This window comes from Malania oleifera, chromosome 2, assembly GCF_029873635.1.
Source record: "Malania oleifera isolate guangnan ecotype guangnan chromosome 2, ASM2987363v1, whole genome shotgun sequence".
Lineage (NCBI taxonomy): Eukaryota > Viridiplantae > Streptophyta > Magnoliopsida > Santalales > Ximeniaceae > Malania > Malania oleifera.
In genome coordinates this window covers 143,294,468-143,311,616 of record NC_080418.1, presented here as the reverse complement: position 1 = coordinate 143,311,616, position 17,149 = coordinate 143,294,468, and the positions used below count along the sequence as shown (strand labels likewise).

The window sequence follows — 17,149 nt, the reverse complement described above, 5'->3', positions numbered from 1 at the left end:
ATGTTAAAAAAAAAAAAAATTTACTAAAAGGCCTAAACTTGTTAGTAAGTGATTTTTAATTCCTCTAACAATGTTCGTGAGCACAAATCAAAACATTAAATTTGAACAGCCTAAACGTGTTAGGTAAGTGAGTTTTAATTGTCCCAACAATGTGACAGGTCACCAATCAAAACATTATAGTTGGCACTTGTAAAGTTTTGTGCAAATCTCCACAAATATAAATTCAAAGTTTAAAATGTAAGCTCCAAAACAGAGTGCGTTTAAATGCTAAAGTTCAGCCGAATATTCACAAGAATCCACAGAGCTATTAACTAGCGAAGGTTCCCCACGAATCCACAGCTGAAACCAGCTGGTGAATCCACAATTGCATTGCTGATGCCAAACTGTTTACTCAAACCTGAGTTTTTTCTTTATACAACAGGGAGACAACACAGTAGTAGTACATCAAGGACTCGAGCTTGACAATATGTCCTTGCATAATAAATTCATACTTACAGTATTTCACCATTCCTGTAGCGATTCAGAAAGTACAAAGTACATACTAGCACAAGAATACTAGAAGTTGGATAATGCCTCCAACTGTTGCTCTCTAAAGTATCAGAAACATCCATCAATGTATCTACTCTGTGAGTAGCATTTGAATTTCATCCATGGGAACCACTAGCTGTGGCTGTAAAGGAAACACAAAGCATGATTCAGAATACACCATCAACAGGATACTCAAATTCTCAAAGCATATTATGTGTATGATATGTCTTCTGCAAGCAGTAGATGATTCTAGGTTCCAACATGAATAACGCGGAGAAAAACTGATTCAAACATTTTAAAAATGAAGCTGCTGTTTATGAGCTAGCTGCATTTGCTTTTCCCAAATAGAAAAATCAGAAATATAGGACTACAAATTGTGGCTGGACTGAACTAGCTCCTATCCTATTACTGAGGTCTGCTGAAGCAGTACTGACTCACACTATCCCCCTCAAGATTTCTCCATCTAGAAGTCTTGCTCTAGAGGCCTCTCCACCACCGTATTACGGAAGAGAATTTTCAAGACCACTACACAGCTAACATATTAGAATAACCACCAGTTTATAACCCATTTTAGCAATGCATAAAAGGAGGCGCAAGGCTTTATGCCTGAGGTCCTGAGCAAGAAAAGCATTGTACGGCCCCATATGTATATACGAGGTTTAAGTGGAGAATAATTAAGCGTAGTGTTGTTCTAGTGGTTTATTTGCACCCATTAAAAGTTTCCTGCCCTTTATTTGCGCATTCCAGTACTATGAAGTCTATTGGTCACCAGACTTGAGTAATGGCACACCAAGCAACAAGGGCAGATCTTACAAACACTGTAACGGTTTATTTGGTTTGGTGGAATATTTATTCTTTGGAATAAGATGGAATATAGTTTAAATTTTGGGAACCAAAGGAATAGCTATTCCTTATATATTACTAATTATTTTATTCAACATATAATAAGAAAGAAATAGACATCCCAAGATAAATTTGGGAATAGTTATTCCTTGTCTATACCTTATTATGTACTCATAAAACGTTCCACATTTTTATTTTCTTTACAATAACAACATAATTTCTTGTATAATTAATTGTAACTAACTTACTAAAACTAATCTATTATTGGGAATAGGCATTCTACAAACCAAACGTAACCTAAGGAGAATGGTGAAACTTATTAGTTATAATCAATATTTTAAAAGGCAAAGGCTTAAGGCGAGGCACTCTAACCCTTGAGAGGCAAGGCATAAGCCTTAAGGCGTTGAGGCGTAAGCCTTTTGAGATTTTATTTTTAGATACAAATATGTAAATAAATTACATATTTTTAAAATAAATAAAAAATTAAGAAAATCACAAATATACAACAACAACAACAAAACCAAGCCTTAGTCCCACTATTTGGGGTCGGTTATATGAATTCTTTTCCGCCAATTTATGCGATCGTGGACCATTTCTTTTGATAGATTCAAGGATATTAAATCCTTACTCACTATCTCCTCCCAAATTATTTTAGGTCTACCCCTACCCCTTCTACTACCTCCCACAATAACTAAGTCACTCTTCCTCATAGGTGCACCATGTGGCCTACGTTGCAAATGTCCATACCATCTGAGTAGTCCCTTCCTTATCTTATCTTCTATAGGAGTTACACTTAACTTACCACGAATATGTTCATTCCTTAATTTATCTTTCAATGTTATACCACTCATCCGTCTAAGCATTCTCATCTCGACAACTTTTACTTTTTGGATATTATGTTTTTTCGTCGCCCAACATTCCGATCCATATAGCATAGCTGGTCTTATAGCTGTCCTATAAAACTTCCCTTTCAATTTTAAGGGTATTCTACGATCAAAAAGCACACTTGAAGCACTTCTCCATTTTACCCAACCTGCTTTAACTCTATGCTTTACATCATCTTCAATTTCTCCTTCAACTTGCATAATAGATCCAAGGTATCAAAATCTACAAGTACTATTTATTTCTTCATCATCAAGTTTAACTTTGTCTCCAATATTCTTCCTATCATTACTAAAATTACATTTCATATATTCTGTCTTATTTCTACTCATCCTAAAGCCTCTAGATTCCAAAGCTTCTTTACATAATTCTAATTCAGCCTCTACTTCGTCCATAGTTTCGTCAATTAATACAATATCATCAACAAACAACATACACCATGAAACCTCCTTTTAAATACACTTAGTCAATTGGTCCATCACTAAAGCAAAAAGACAAGGACTTAAAGCAGATCCTTGATGTACACCTATGGTGATTGGAAATTCTCTAATTTCTCTATCTATAATCCTTACACTAGTCATTACTCCATCGTACATATCCTTAATGACATCCGTATACCTACTACATATACCTTTTTTTTCTAAAACCTACCATAGAACTTCCCTAGGTATCCTATCATATGCTTTCTCAAGGTTAATAAATATCATATGCAAGTCCCTCTTCTTTTCCCTAAACTTTTCCATTAATTTTCTTAAAATAAGAAAATCACAAATATAATGTAAAAAAAAAAAAAAATCAAATATAATTTGCAAGCTACTTGTTGGCCATCCAAAAGAATTGCTAACATAAATTCATTATGTAAATCATGACAAGAGATAGCTATAACATAACAAAATATAAATTATTTTTCAAGATCTAAGATACAACTAAATTGTTTTGGAAAAGTTGAGGTTCAAGAGTTTTAGAAATTAACTCATATTATGGCATTCCTTCAATATAAAAATGGAGTTAATATTTTCTAGCTGAATCTTACTTGAGAATCACACACCCAAAATGCGTAAGCCTCAAGTAAAAAGGCGCAAAAGGCATGCTTTTTGTGCAAATGCGTAAGCTCTAGTGTGTAATGCATTAGCCTTTTTAGGGTTTGGTATTTTAGATTAAGCCTCAAGGCGAGCCTTGATTAAGCCTTTTAAAACATTGGTTATAATTATGCAGTTTGGCCAACTCATGTTTGGTTCCACTCGGTAAAGGCAGGCACTTTGGGAAATTGTTGATGGTAGGCATACCAGCTCTCCAACAGCAAAGAGGCACTGAGGAAGTTGTGAATATAAAGGCCAGAAAGGTAAGGTACATACTTGAAATGCAGTATGGAAGATGGCTAAGTTGTAACACTGAAGATTGCAAGAGACACAAGAGCTTTAGGATACTTTTGCCATGTTGTTTTCAATAAAGGACACAACAAGGCTCCAACTTTTGAAAAGTGAATAAATGAGGATTACAGAGTGTGATGTGGCAATCACTAATTATTCTAGTGAAAGCGGCCATGAAATTTCTCAATCAAATCCCAAAGATAAAATTGAGGACATGATGAGAGAAGGGTGAGCATATGGGTTCACCGTAGCCACTCAAGAAGGCCAACTCAACCATCCTTCATGGAATTTGAGTGTCTCCAGGTTAATCAAGAGGGCTCGGTTAAGCAAATGGTTTGTGTCTCGCACAAAAATGAGGAGGCATTCTTCAGTGGCAATAAATAAAGGCAAGGCAAGTAGACAAATAGCCACAGGATAAAGGAAGAACAAAATAGGCCAAGGAGACAAAAGTAGATGAGCTCTAAAATAGGAGTAGCTCACTAGCTCCACAATACCAGGATGAAGAAAAGCAACGATCCAAGAACTTCAGGTCATAAAGGGTACATGCTGTAATTTTAGTTAAAGGGGAAGGGCAACCTTATTCAACTAGAATAAGAATGACAATAAAGAAAAATAGGATTGCGTAGCATCCTTTGCAGTAGAATAGGTTAACAAGCATGCATCATCTCACATCATTAAATTAGAAGAGGAGTCAACACTGATAACATTGATTGATAAATTGAAGATGGGTTTATTAGAAAAATAATAATCTACATGGAGGAGAACAAAATCCTCCAAAACAGAAGAATGGAAAAAGAGAAAACAAAAAGTAAAGCATAAACGGAAAAAAAAAAACTCAAATAATGAAACTAACAAAGCCAATCAATCCCATTGGGTATTTGAAAACCTCACTCCTTTAAAACAACCAGCAGCACACCAAGGCGATGCCAAATGAATTTTCTCCAATAACAAAGATTCATTCAGCTTTTGCCCCATAAATATACAAGCATTTCTTTCAATGCATAAACCCCACTGAACAGGAAAGCCCGCACAGATCCACAAAGCATGAGCATCCTTCCTTTTACCAAAACCAGCAAAAGAAGTCACCGACAAATCCTCCACAGGCTTCGGACGAACCCAATTTTCTCCCAAAAGACCAAAAAGATTTTCCACATATTCCAAGAAAAAAAGCAGAACAAAAACAATGAGACACTGTTTCAGAACTTTTATCAGGAGAAAGTGCCTTCGAAGGTCTCCTACTCTGCAACATATTGTTGGTGTTAACTCCATTAAGAACAACCAACCAAACAAAAGCCTCTATCTTTGAGGGAACTTTGGCCTTCTTAATAATTCTATGGAGTGGAAAGGAAATATTAGGATTAATCAAGTAGTCACAAAAAGATTTACAAGGATAAGCCCCCTAAAAGTCTAAAGAGCAAGAGCACCTATCCACCCAAAAGGAAGGACGACAAGTCCCCATTAACATCAACAAGGAAGGAAACTCCTCTTCCTCTCTATCATTAAGAGTTGTATGGAAATGGAAGTCCCATGAAAATGAATGAACTTCAGAAATTAAAAAAATAAATGAAATAACCTCATTATGGCCTTAACTTAAATGATAAAGACAGGAAAAAATATAATAAAGCAGCATTAGCCACCTAGAATTCTTCCCAAAACAAATACAAGAATCATTTCCCAATACAAACTTGGTGTGAGGAACAAAGAGGGGGTAGAGACCTGAGAAATACACCTCCACAGGATTTTTGAAGAACATCTAATTCCTAAATTAGCATGCCAACAATTCACATGCATACCAAATTTACCTCTAATGACTCTATGCCAAAGAAAGAACTCCTCTAAGCGAAACCATCATAACCATTTAGCCAAAAGAGAAATGGTTATAGACACAAACTTAACAAGACCCAAACCTCTCTCTGACCTAGACCTACAAATATTCTCCCAACTAACGAGGTGATCTCACTTATCCCCAAACCCCGACCAAAGGAAATCTCGCATAATCTTCTCAATTTTACTAGCTATCCCCATCAGAATCCTAAAATCAAACGAATAACAAAGAGGGAGACTAGCAAGACAAGCCTAAATAAGAGTAATGGGGCCACCTAAAGAAAATAAAGCACATTTCCACCCATCCAAACACTTAGAGGTATTGGATTTAGTTTTGAATTTGTATTGGATTTGAATAAGATGTCATTCAAAATTATATTGATATTTGTCTAAATCCACCCAAATCCAAATCCAAGGTCTGAAATTCATGCTCCCAAACACAACATAAGAGACTATCCACCACTTGATCCTTAAAAACCACAAATCTAGGATGACGTCCCAATGGGACATCTAGATAAGACAAGGGCCAATCCAAAAGACCACAACCCTCTCACAAAGCCAACTCCCTAGACCTAGTGAATGTCAAATTAATGGCTGCTACACCACTCTTCCCCAAATTAATTTTAAGCCAAAAAACCTCTCAAATATATAATTTTTTTATCAATAAAAGTGCTTTATTTAAAGGGCATTAAGGGGGACACCAACCCATATCACACAGAGCCATCCCTCCTGCAAGATGTCACAAAAATCTTAAATTACATTATGATCATTCACTACAATCCTACTAATGCCAGCTGGAAATTGTAGAAGTCCATTGCTCTTTGCTAATATGAAGCGGCGTAAGAGAGCTTTTAAACACTCTCCTGTTTCTTTCTTTCCAAGCACTCTAGAGAATTGAAAGAGGAATGAGAGACGAAGCATTTTCTCTTCTCCTTGGTTGCCCAAGTCCCTTTCCACGCCCAAAGCTCTTGGTTGCCCAAGTCCCTTTCCACGCCCAAAGCTCCCTTCTCACTGAACTGGCAAAAACCCATCTTTGTCTAACATGGTTGTCATATTCCAAATTTTCCTACTCCAAAGGCAATGAAGGTGGATATGCTCAATTGATTTTGCATCAGCCGTGCAAAGGGAACACCAGTTACCGATGATCAACCCCTTTTTTGGCAAATTGTGCAGGGTTAAGTTCTTTCCACGTGTTGCCTCCCAAACAAGAAAAGCTACTTTTGTAGGGAGATTGAATCCAAGGGGGATTGCTGTAGTTGTTTCCATTGTTGAGAGCTTTCTGTAGAAGGATCTGACTGTGAAGCCCTTATTTTTTGTCTATGATGCACTTTGGTTGATTAGGAATGTTTTGATGTTGGAAGTTGTAGAGATGGCTATAAAAATTAATGAGATGGTGGAGTTCCCAATCTTCTGCATTTCTGACAAGGGAACATTCCAAAAGATCCCCAGCCCTAAAATTTTAAGATAATGGCTGATGAGAGCTTCCTTATCATGGGTGAAGTCGTGGATGGAAAGAAATAAAACACTTAGCCCCTATTTGGAAGCACTTAAAAAAAAAAGTGCCTATAGCACTTATGGCTTAAAATGAGTACTTTCTAAAAAAAAGTGGTGTTTGGTCAATATTCAATAAGTGCTTTTTGCAAAAAGTGATATTGTGCGACCACTTTTTTAAGGGATACTTAAGAAGCCATCCACGATAACTTTTCAAAATTTAAGAAACCATCCAATATAGTTTTTTGGCCACTTAAAAGGGGCACTGTACACATGTGGTGGCATTTTGTAATTATGATGAACATCCATGACAACTTCGTAAATATTCCGTTCTCTCTAACAGCTCCCCTCCCTCTCCCTCACTCTGTGCAACGCTGCATGGCCCTCACAGAACCCTCTCCTCTTCCTCCTCCTTCCAATGGTGGCCAACCTCACCTTCTCAACTCTTTGATCCCTCTCCCTTACAAATCATACTCATAGCACACTGTCGGCACCACCATCAACGCCTCTTTCTTCCCTTCCTCTGCAAGCCACTTCTCACATCTTTGAGAAAAAAAAAAGAATCCTCTGCAAATTTTAAGTCGTTTGTTACCCCCTCCTCACTCCTCTGCGAGTCTTGGTGCCACTGCCAACAGAGCAAGAAGAACCCTGTTTAGAGGGTTGCCAAATGCACGAATTTGAAGGAGGAAGAAGACCCTATATTATTTTAAATTAATATTAACTTAAATTGTAAAATGTTAATTTAATTAATAGTATAGTAATTAATATAAATTAATATGATATTACATCTCATAAATATGCATTATTAACAAGATATGTTAATTTAATAATAATAATCTATTATTTTACTAATAGAAAAAAATTTAAATGTTAATTAAAAATTAGTTAAAATAAATATAAATTAATTTTTTTGATTAGAAAATAGTAATGATCTAAATTAAAAATATTATTTAGAAAATAATCAATAACATATTAATTATTGATCAATATAACAAATATAAATTTATACAACACTTGTAATAAAAGTGGGTATTCAAACACCACTTATTTAATCAATATTTATAATCAGTACTTATTTTTAAATACAGCTTACAGATTTCAAAACTTATTCAATTTAGCACTTGTTACTAGAACTTATTAATTTCAGCACCTTTTCAGAAAAAGCACAAGTGGTTCCAAATGATCCCTTAGGGCCTCCCGTTGTCCCCATTCCCCACTTGAAATTTGATAAAAGGGAAGAAGTCACCCCATCCTTTCCTCAAAAACCCCTACACCATGCAATCCTCTGTCAGCCTAAAATAATCCATTCATTTTTCTCTAACCCATATTTGGAAGCAATGATACCCAGCCAAAGATGGTCTTTCTCTTCCATAAATCTCCAAAACCATTTCCTAGGAAGTGCTTTATTGAAAGTGTGAAGGAACTTCAGCAGCAAGTATCTTGAGCAAATAGGTTGTTTGACCATGCCCCATTGGAAAAGGTGGAATTTGAACTCTGCCCCCAGACTCCCCCATAAGGACCTCCTCTAAATTCCTTCAAGTCTCTAGGCAACTAAAACCAGAAAAGGAAAGAGAGAGAGAGATGAAATAGACAAGAAGGTTTTTCAAGGTGCTTCCACTAAGCATGAGTCTACCACCTTTAGACAAGAAATTCCTTTTCCATCCTGCCAATCTTTTCTCTAACTTTCCAATTATGGGGTCCCGCGTTCCTTGATTTTGAATTTAGCTCCAAGAGGAAACCATCTTGCATCCTTGAAGGCCAGCAAGGATCCCTATGATCATGAATGGAAAAAAAAAAAATCATCAGCAGCAACCGAAGATGGGACAAACAAACCCCCTTTCTACCCACTTCCACAACTGAAAAAAAAAAAAAAAGAAAAAAAAAAAGAGAGAGATAATTGATCCCCTCATCTAACACCTCTTGATGCTCTAAACCAAGACTTAGGTTCTCCATTCACAATAACTGAGAAAAAAACATCAGACAAGCAACCCCTTATCCAAGTCCTCCATCTCTCCCAAACCCTCTTCTGGCCAACACCTAATCCAAAATATTCTAACTATCATAAGCTTTTTTCAAAATCCAATTCGAAAAGAATGCCCTTGTCCTTCTTCCTACAAACCTCCTCCACAATCTCATTATAAACCAAAATCGCATCCACAATATGCCTACGCCACTTTGAACCTTAGAAATAGTATCATGTAACACCACACTCAACCTATTAGCTAGTAATTTAGCAATGATCTTATACGCACTAGTCACTAAATTAATAGGCCTAAAACCAGCAATCTTAATAGATCTCCTCTAAGGCGCAAAAGTGATGAAAGTGGAATTAATAATCTTGCTAAGAATCCCATTACAATAAAATTCATTAATGACCTTTAACCAATCCACCCTAACCACATCCCAACATTATTGAAAAAAAAAAAAAAAAAAAGCCAAATTAAATCCATCTGGACCTGGAGCTTTATCCCTTTCCATCCCAAACATAGTTACCTTAACTTCCTCCTCTCAAAAAGGCCTTTCCAATCAACTCACATGATCCCTAGAAATGGGATTCCAATGTAAACCCTCTGCATAGGCCTACAAAAATCCTCCTTTGAATAAAGATTGGAAAAGAAATGAGTAATTTCATATGCAGTCAAAATGAGAATAAAAAATAACCTCATCTCCTCCCAAATCCAATTCACTAATCATGCTTTTCCTCATATTACAATCACCTTCTTTTTCGACTTAAATTAAGTCTTTTGCCTCCAGCTCCTCCTTTAAAAATCAAATCCTCCAATTTATTCTCCAAGGAAACCCATTTAGCCTACTTACTCTCCAATCTCTTGCTCTTTCCTATCTAAAAAATTCAATTTGCCCAAAATGACAACCTTCTTCATCCTAACATCCCCAAAAACCTCCCTATTCCAAATCTTTAAAGTCTCCTTAGGACACTTAAGCTTCCCCATGAACCTAAAACCTACCAACCCCTCTCCAAATCTTCACACTAAGAACCTCTCCCTATAGAAGGAAAAGAATCGTGATCAAGCCACACATTCTCAAATCAAAAGGGAGAGGAACCCACTTCACCTTAGAAGATTCCAATAAGAAAAAATTTGGGAAAGATTAGTAAACTCATCCTCCCAATCACTACAAAGTAAAAGTCTATCTAACCAACTAGCCACAGCCCTCTCCCCACCACAAACTAAGAGAAAAAAGCATTATCCAGGGGCAAATCCCTCAACCCACAATCTCTACTAAATCTATCAAAATTCAGCATTTTCAAAGAAAACCAACCTCTCTCTTTTTTCTCCTCAGGAAACCTAACAACATTAAAGTCACCACCTCCAATCAAGCTAGGGGAACAAAAATCAAAAACTGCATATAACTCATCCCAAAAAAGGACCAAAATTTGAGTCTCAGAGGACCATAAACAAACTTAACCCACCAATGACCTCTACCTTTAATAAATACCAAAACTGAAAGAGAAAAGAACCCAACAAGATTGTCAACTTTAATAATGGACCGAGTATCCCAAATGACAAGAATGACCCCAAATGACCGCTGAGAAAAAATAAACTCCCAATCCTTCACCAACCTTCCCAAATACTCTTAACACCCCCCCCCCCCCAACCAAACCCCAATCAACATTCTCTAATTTAATTTCAAGTAAAACTAAATCAAGAGAATACCTAATCAGCACTTCCTGAATTGCCCCTCTTCCTAACATTCCCTAAACCCCGTAACATTCCAACTAATGAGTTTCATAATTTAACTCTCTTACCCCCCCCCCCCCCCAAACCACCTTTTACCTTCTCCTCTAACCCTCCATAATTAATAGAAGATGCTAACTTACCCTGCCTCCCCCCTGTCATAAGTCCTAGGACTCAACCACATCTTCACCTCATGACCCAAAGGACTTACTAGCTTTAAACTCATATCCTCTAGGAGAAGTTGATTATGGAGAATGCAGTACACCTCCATATCCATCACACCAATACATTTGAGTGATAAATTGATTAATTATAGTGAACAGATAGTTGCTTATGGGTGTTCCAATCATATAAATAGTCACAAGGAGAAGTTGGAAAGTACATCCAAGTATAAAGGGGTTGAATAGTAGTGACAACGAGCAGCTCTAGGATGCAATCATCCCATTAACAAGACAAGGATAGTGTTAAGGTTCAGCACTCACCTAGTGTTCCATGTGCCAGGAATGAAGAAAAATCTATCGTCAGTTTCACAACTTAGCTTATGGGAATTACGTCATTTTTGACATAAAAATCAGAGGTGCTAAACAAGTCCAAGAAGTTTGGAGGAAATGCGGAGAAAGAAATAAGTGAAAAAAATATGGTTCCAATGCACAAGTACTGAGGGAGAGTGCACGTCAAATGAGTTCTAAAACTATCTAGAAAAATATATTGATAACTAACTTGTCTAAAGTAAAGAACAAAGCTAGGCTTTTTTTTTGGGGGGAGGGGGGAGGGGAGCCAAAGAGTCTATGGAAAACTAGAGCGCATTACAAGACTATGGAAGATGAAAGGCCAAGTCAGCAAGGGTTGAAGAAGAAGCTCCTCAACCATAGATTCATACATTGCCAAGGCAACAAAAGTCAAATCCTACTAAAAAATGTGGTTTGAAGAAGGAATAAAGAAAGAAGTCCAAACCCTAAAACAAAATAACACATGGGGTACTGGCGCAGAAGTATAAAAAACCAAGCCTAGTATGAAGACCCGCCCCAATACACAAGCAGAGAGGTACAGGACTCATTTGATCACCCGTGGACTCAATAATTTCAAGTTTCTCAAAGCTTCAAGGACAACTATGATCAAATAGCAGCAACAGTCTCTAAAAGCCCCCAAACTTTCTAGGTGCATTTGTTTTGTTCAAATAAGAAAATTAGTAACAAGGCTATCAAAGTTGGCTGGACGGAGCTAGTTGAGTAGCGCCTATAGTATTACGGAGCTCCATTGAAGCAGGACTGCTCACTCCCCCTCACTCTAGATTTCTCTCCTTAGAAGTTTCCCAGGAAACCTCTATATCACCACATCAGGGAAGAAGGAATGAAATTTTGAGTCAGCTACATGGTTGACATACTACAAGAACCAAGTTTGTTTGCAACTGATGTGTACGAATAAAAAGGCAGCAACGCCGGCAAGGCTTTCTTTATTTCTTGATTGTGTGAATGAAGTGCAGCATACTAAGTGAGTGTTGTGTGACTAAATGTGAGAGAGCCTTGTTGATCAAACAAACTTGTGTCTTGGGTGTGAGCAAGGTGTGTATTTTAAGTGTTGTCAAGAGTTAGCCCACGTGGATATGTGAGGTTTTGAGTGGGGAATAATCAAGTTCAGCATTGTCCTTGTGGTTTATCTGCACACATCAACAAAGTTTCTCTTGGGCCTAGCACTACCAAATCTTAACAAGCTCATGCTAAGGCATTTAAGCAGTGCATCATATAGGACAAGCGGTAGTTTATACATTTATTTAATGCGCTAAACTACCATGGTAGGTTAGCAACAGCTTCATCCTCCATTTCATCATCACAAACTCGAAGGGGAAGAATGTGATTTTAGAGCTTACAAACTATTTGAAGTTGAGCAGCTATTGTTAACAACAACAACAACAACAAAACCAAACCTTAAATTCCACTAGGTGGGGTCGGCTATATGAATCGTTTTCTGTCAATTTATACGATCATAGACCATTTCTTTGTTGAGCGGCTATTGTTAACAAACCAAAATTCATTGTGTTGTAATTAAACAAAACAAAGAGAGAGAGAGAGAGAGAGAGAGAGAGAGAGAGAGAGAGAGAGAGAGAGAGTGTTCGCAGGTTGTTGAATGTAAATGATCAGTCCAACTTTTGAAAACAAATAAGTTTAGTAAGAGGCATTCCGGAAAGAAAAAGTAGTTAAATTGCTATAAGAAAAGTTTAATAGAAAAACGCCTTGGACTACGAGGCATTCTAGTACAAAATATGCATCATTAATGTGTCACAAGCGTTGACATATACACAAGTAAAAAGCATCTACTTCATGTAATAAGATGCCATGAATAAGCTTTTGGTAGAGGAACTTCAGCTGATACAAAAAATTAGCATTGAAAAATCCATAATGCACGAGTATTGAGTACAATAGTTCTCCATCTTCTACCAGGAAACTCACCATGCAATAATTCCAATTGAAAATAGTAAACATTACAAACTATAACAAAGAAATTGCTCAAAGTAAGAAATTTCGCAAAGAAAAGCGCTCTAACCTCAAGCTTTGCTTTTATCCACCTAAAGAATTCTACAGCTTAAAACATGAAATTATTAAAATATATAATAACTAGTGACCATCAAAATCCATTGGACCAAGTGTCCATGAATCTGCAAAACACAAGGAACAAGCTATAGTGGTCTAGAGGTGGACTCTCAGGGAGCTCTCTGATGCTTAAGTTAGGAATGTGTAGAGAATGAGAGGGAGACAACAAGTTTAGGAAGCAATAATGTAATTGAGAGTCCCTTACTTTGTCCCCAACTTCCCCATTTACAGTGAGTCTCTCCCAGCTTAAATGCCCCCCTAGTTTAATGACCCTCATTGATTTAGGGGTAATAGCCATTATGTGGGGATTACAACTATAACTCCTCGTTAAGGTTGCATACATATCCCGTAAACCTTAAGGAAACCAGCAGTCTTCCTATTGAATTTTTCTTGACCTTCTGTCATGCTTGGATGTATTTTTGCCCCTATCACATCCCCCTCCCCACAACTCCCAAGCCACATAAGACACTTTCAAGGTCAGGAGTATGGTTCCATGGCATGGCTTTGACAATAAACTGCATAAATTTTTGGTTGGCCTTTATGAATCTTGGTCCATCATCCTGAAATATCTTTGAGTGTCATTCTCTTCTGAGCCGGGATGAACCTCAGCCTATTAAGTGCAAGTGCCGTTAAAACCACCTTTATCATAACAGAACAAGAGCTTGATATTACAAACAAGGGTGGAGGTCATTTTTCCAAGCTGAGGTCAAGCTCAACCTAGACAAAGAGTGGCAAATAGTCTTGAAGAGCAGGAGACCTGGGAAATGCCCATGAAAAAGAAAGCCACCTCACTCTAACAACTTGAGGTGATAACCTTGGGAAATGCCCTTGATGAGCATGTCACCTCTGCCAAAAAGAGAGTAGGGGATAACCTAAGGGAATGCCCTTGTTGAGCTCCACCTTGGCTCATAATATCAAGCTCCTCTTTCGTTGTCATAAAGGTACTACTCAAGGACATCCATGCATTATAGGCCAAGATTCATCCCAACTCAAAAGAGATTGTCAGTCGAAGAAACTTCGAGTTGATGGATCAAGATTCATCCTTGCATAAAAGGCCAATAAAAAATTGATGTGATTTATTGTTAAAAGCAAAGAAATGGAAGCATGGTCCAAAATCTGAAAGTACCTTTCTAGGCTTGGGAGTGGGTGGCATCTAAGGGGGCGAAAATACTTCCAAGCATGGCACAAGGTCAAAAGTAGTTCAGTAGAAAGACTATTGGTTGCCTTAAAGTTAATAGGGTATGTATGTAACCCTAAAGAGGAGTTATAAAGGGTTGTAACCCCACATAAAGGTTATAAGCCCCAAATCAGTGAGGGGAATTTAAGCTAGGTGGGATTCAGTTATGAAAAGGGAGGTCAAGGACAAGGTACGCGACTCTTAATTACATCATTATTTCCTAAACTTCTTGTTTCCCTCTCTTTCGCTACCCATTCTTGTCACGAGCTGAACACTTCATACCTTATGAAGGATCACGCAGCACTAGTTATAGCAAACAAGCTTAATTAGCTAGCTGAAGTATACCGCAATCTCACTATATAAACAAATTCACAACCATTGAATGCAAATTAAGAGGGCTCAATAAATAAGGATGTATTTAAACACAAGTCACGTAATAAACCATAAGACAGTGCAATTCATTATTCACATCCCCATATACATTGTGTTTAGCAAAGGAGGTAGTAGGCTAAACATGTTTACAATAACTAGCAAGTTTTACAATTACTCATGAAAACTCAACCTCCCCCAAAAAGTTTTCTAGACTATTCTCACTCTATCGCTAGGAAACATCAAAGTAACCGAGGAGTCACTATCTTCATTACGGCATTATCCTACTCTAAGAATAAAACCTACACTACTATTTACTATTTACATGATGGCTAACATCCCATGTATATAAGACAAGCGGTCAAAGGCAAGCACAATGCCCTAAACAAGCTTAGTTCATGGCACTAACTTAAGCATCAGAGAGACCCCCAAGACACCCTATCCTCCATAGCTTTGTCTTTGTCCAGCAGATTCAAAGACATTCAATCCAACTAATTTTGACAGCAACATGCAATCATATTACTTTCTTTTTCAAAAAAAAAAATAAAAATAAAATGAGGACATATTATAGGGTTTTTTTTTTTAGAGAGAGAGAGAGAGAAGAGCAAAGACATCCCTTCACTAAGAAAAGAAGCTCAGAAAATGTAGAGAAAAGTAGGAACCAAATCCAGAAAGCAAGAAGAAAGAAGTATAAGCAAACAAAAAGCTGAAATGCTGAAGCAATAAAGTTCTCCTTTCAGCTAGAATATATTCCTCTTGAATTAGCTATTCAGAGACCAATGACCCTTTATAATGAAATAAGGTAGACTGAGAAGAACTCTTCTAATTATACATGCATACTTCCATGGGCTAGACATGGAAGGACAAAGCTATGAGAATCTGAAATTTATTGCAGTATACTCCCTAGGAGTTCTGAGGACAAAATAATGGCATCCCGATGGTCTTCTCATAAGAACCCTGATGCTACCTTTGGCTGACTGTAAAATTTTTAACTGAGTTTGGCAAACATTAACATATGCATGCAAAAAGAAAATTATCCTTGCAGAGTATTGGAAGTACTTTTTCTTTTTAATTGGTAAAATAGAGAAGATCTATTCAAAGCTCTTTTGTAAGAAAAACTGAACAAGTATTATAAAGTACAACAGTACAGCCACTGCCCTGAACTTCATTAAAATGGGAGCAGGAAGAAGGTAAACATACGTCTTTATGTAGTATGCAAAAAGAATTCTAACTTATTATGTTGGAACTGTATTCTAACCCGGATTAAAAACGATTTATGCATGAATATTTCCACAAGTTCGAAAGCACAACATCAAGGAAACTTTCAGAAATTTCAAGAAATTGATCAAAGAAAAATCAACCAATTTATGTACATGAAAAAGATACCTCATGGGTTTGCTCCGAAGATTGATCGCATGAACCTGAAACCCCATCACGGCAAGAATGGACATTCTGGAACTGGTCAACATCGAGCTTCTTGTTGATCGGACCCACCTGAAAATAAATGCTATCGGAAGGCGGCAGATCGACCTTGATCTCATCGACATCGAACCAAATAAAAAACCTTTGGACCTGAATGCCGTGGAGATCAGTGATCGACCCGTATCGCAGCTTGCCGGTGATCTTCTTCTCGTAGTAAACCAAGTAATCGAACTTGATGTAACAGGTCTTTTCTAGCTCGACATCGAAGCTTCCATCGTCGGCGAGTGCATAAGAAACAACCGAATCGGGTAAGAGACCGCTCGGGAGGCCGAACTGCGGGAGGAGATCGTACACTGAGGGTAATTCAGGGGATGAAGATGATAACGAAGTTGCAGAGATTGCACAAAAAAAGAGAGAAAATGCGATCAAACCCAGATTAGAATTCATGGTTTGTTGGGGATTTAATGCCCAGAAATTGGGGTCTAGCTAGACTGGAGTGGACTGCGAAGGTGAATCAGGAAACAACTTGGAGTTGTTTGGTTACCAAGACCAGAAGGACAAATATTTTCTTTCCTTTTCTTTATTTTCTGTTCTTTTCGTTTCTTTCCGTTTCCCACTTGTCTCTCTTGCGGTTGGTGGCTCATCTCCATCTGGCTGCAGGATATATTTTTTTTATGTTAAAAATTGTTGGGGGTCATAATTTTTGGATGATCATTTTTGATTGGGCAACTAGGTCAGCCATGGGGGCACTTTTTCAGAAAAAAAAAAAGTGTTGGACTAGGAGACCAAAAAAATTAAATAAAAAAAATTTTGTTAAATTGATAAAAATATGTATTTAATTAATATTTTTATATATCTAATTTCAAAAGCTTCAGGTTTCTCCTCACACCGTGGCTTATCATTAAAAAACTTATACCATACGTAAAATAGATTAAAAATATAAAATAAAATATTTTTAAA

General features: G+C 37.2%; 1 protein-coding gene across 1 annotated transcript; it reads right to left on the bottom strand.

Moving 5' to 3' along the window:
* Positions 1 to 307: 307 nt before the first annotated feature.
* LOC131147848 (uncharacterized) lies at positions 308 to 16,920 on the bottom strand. The gene is made up of 2 exons (XM_058097464.1): positions 16,154 to 16,920; positions 308 to 670 (listed from the first exon to the last, which is right to left on the bottom strand). The coding sequence occupies exons 1-2, from the start codon at positions 16,634 to 16,636 to the stop codon at positions 620 to 622; spliced, it is 534 nt and encodes a 177-aa protein (XP_057953447.1). The 5' UTR covers positions 16,637 to 16,920; the 3' UTR covers positions 308 to 619.
* Positions 16,921 to 17,149: the final 229 nt, after the last annotated feature.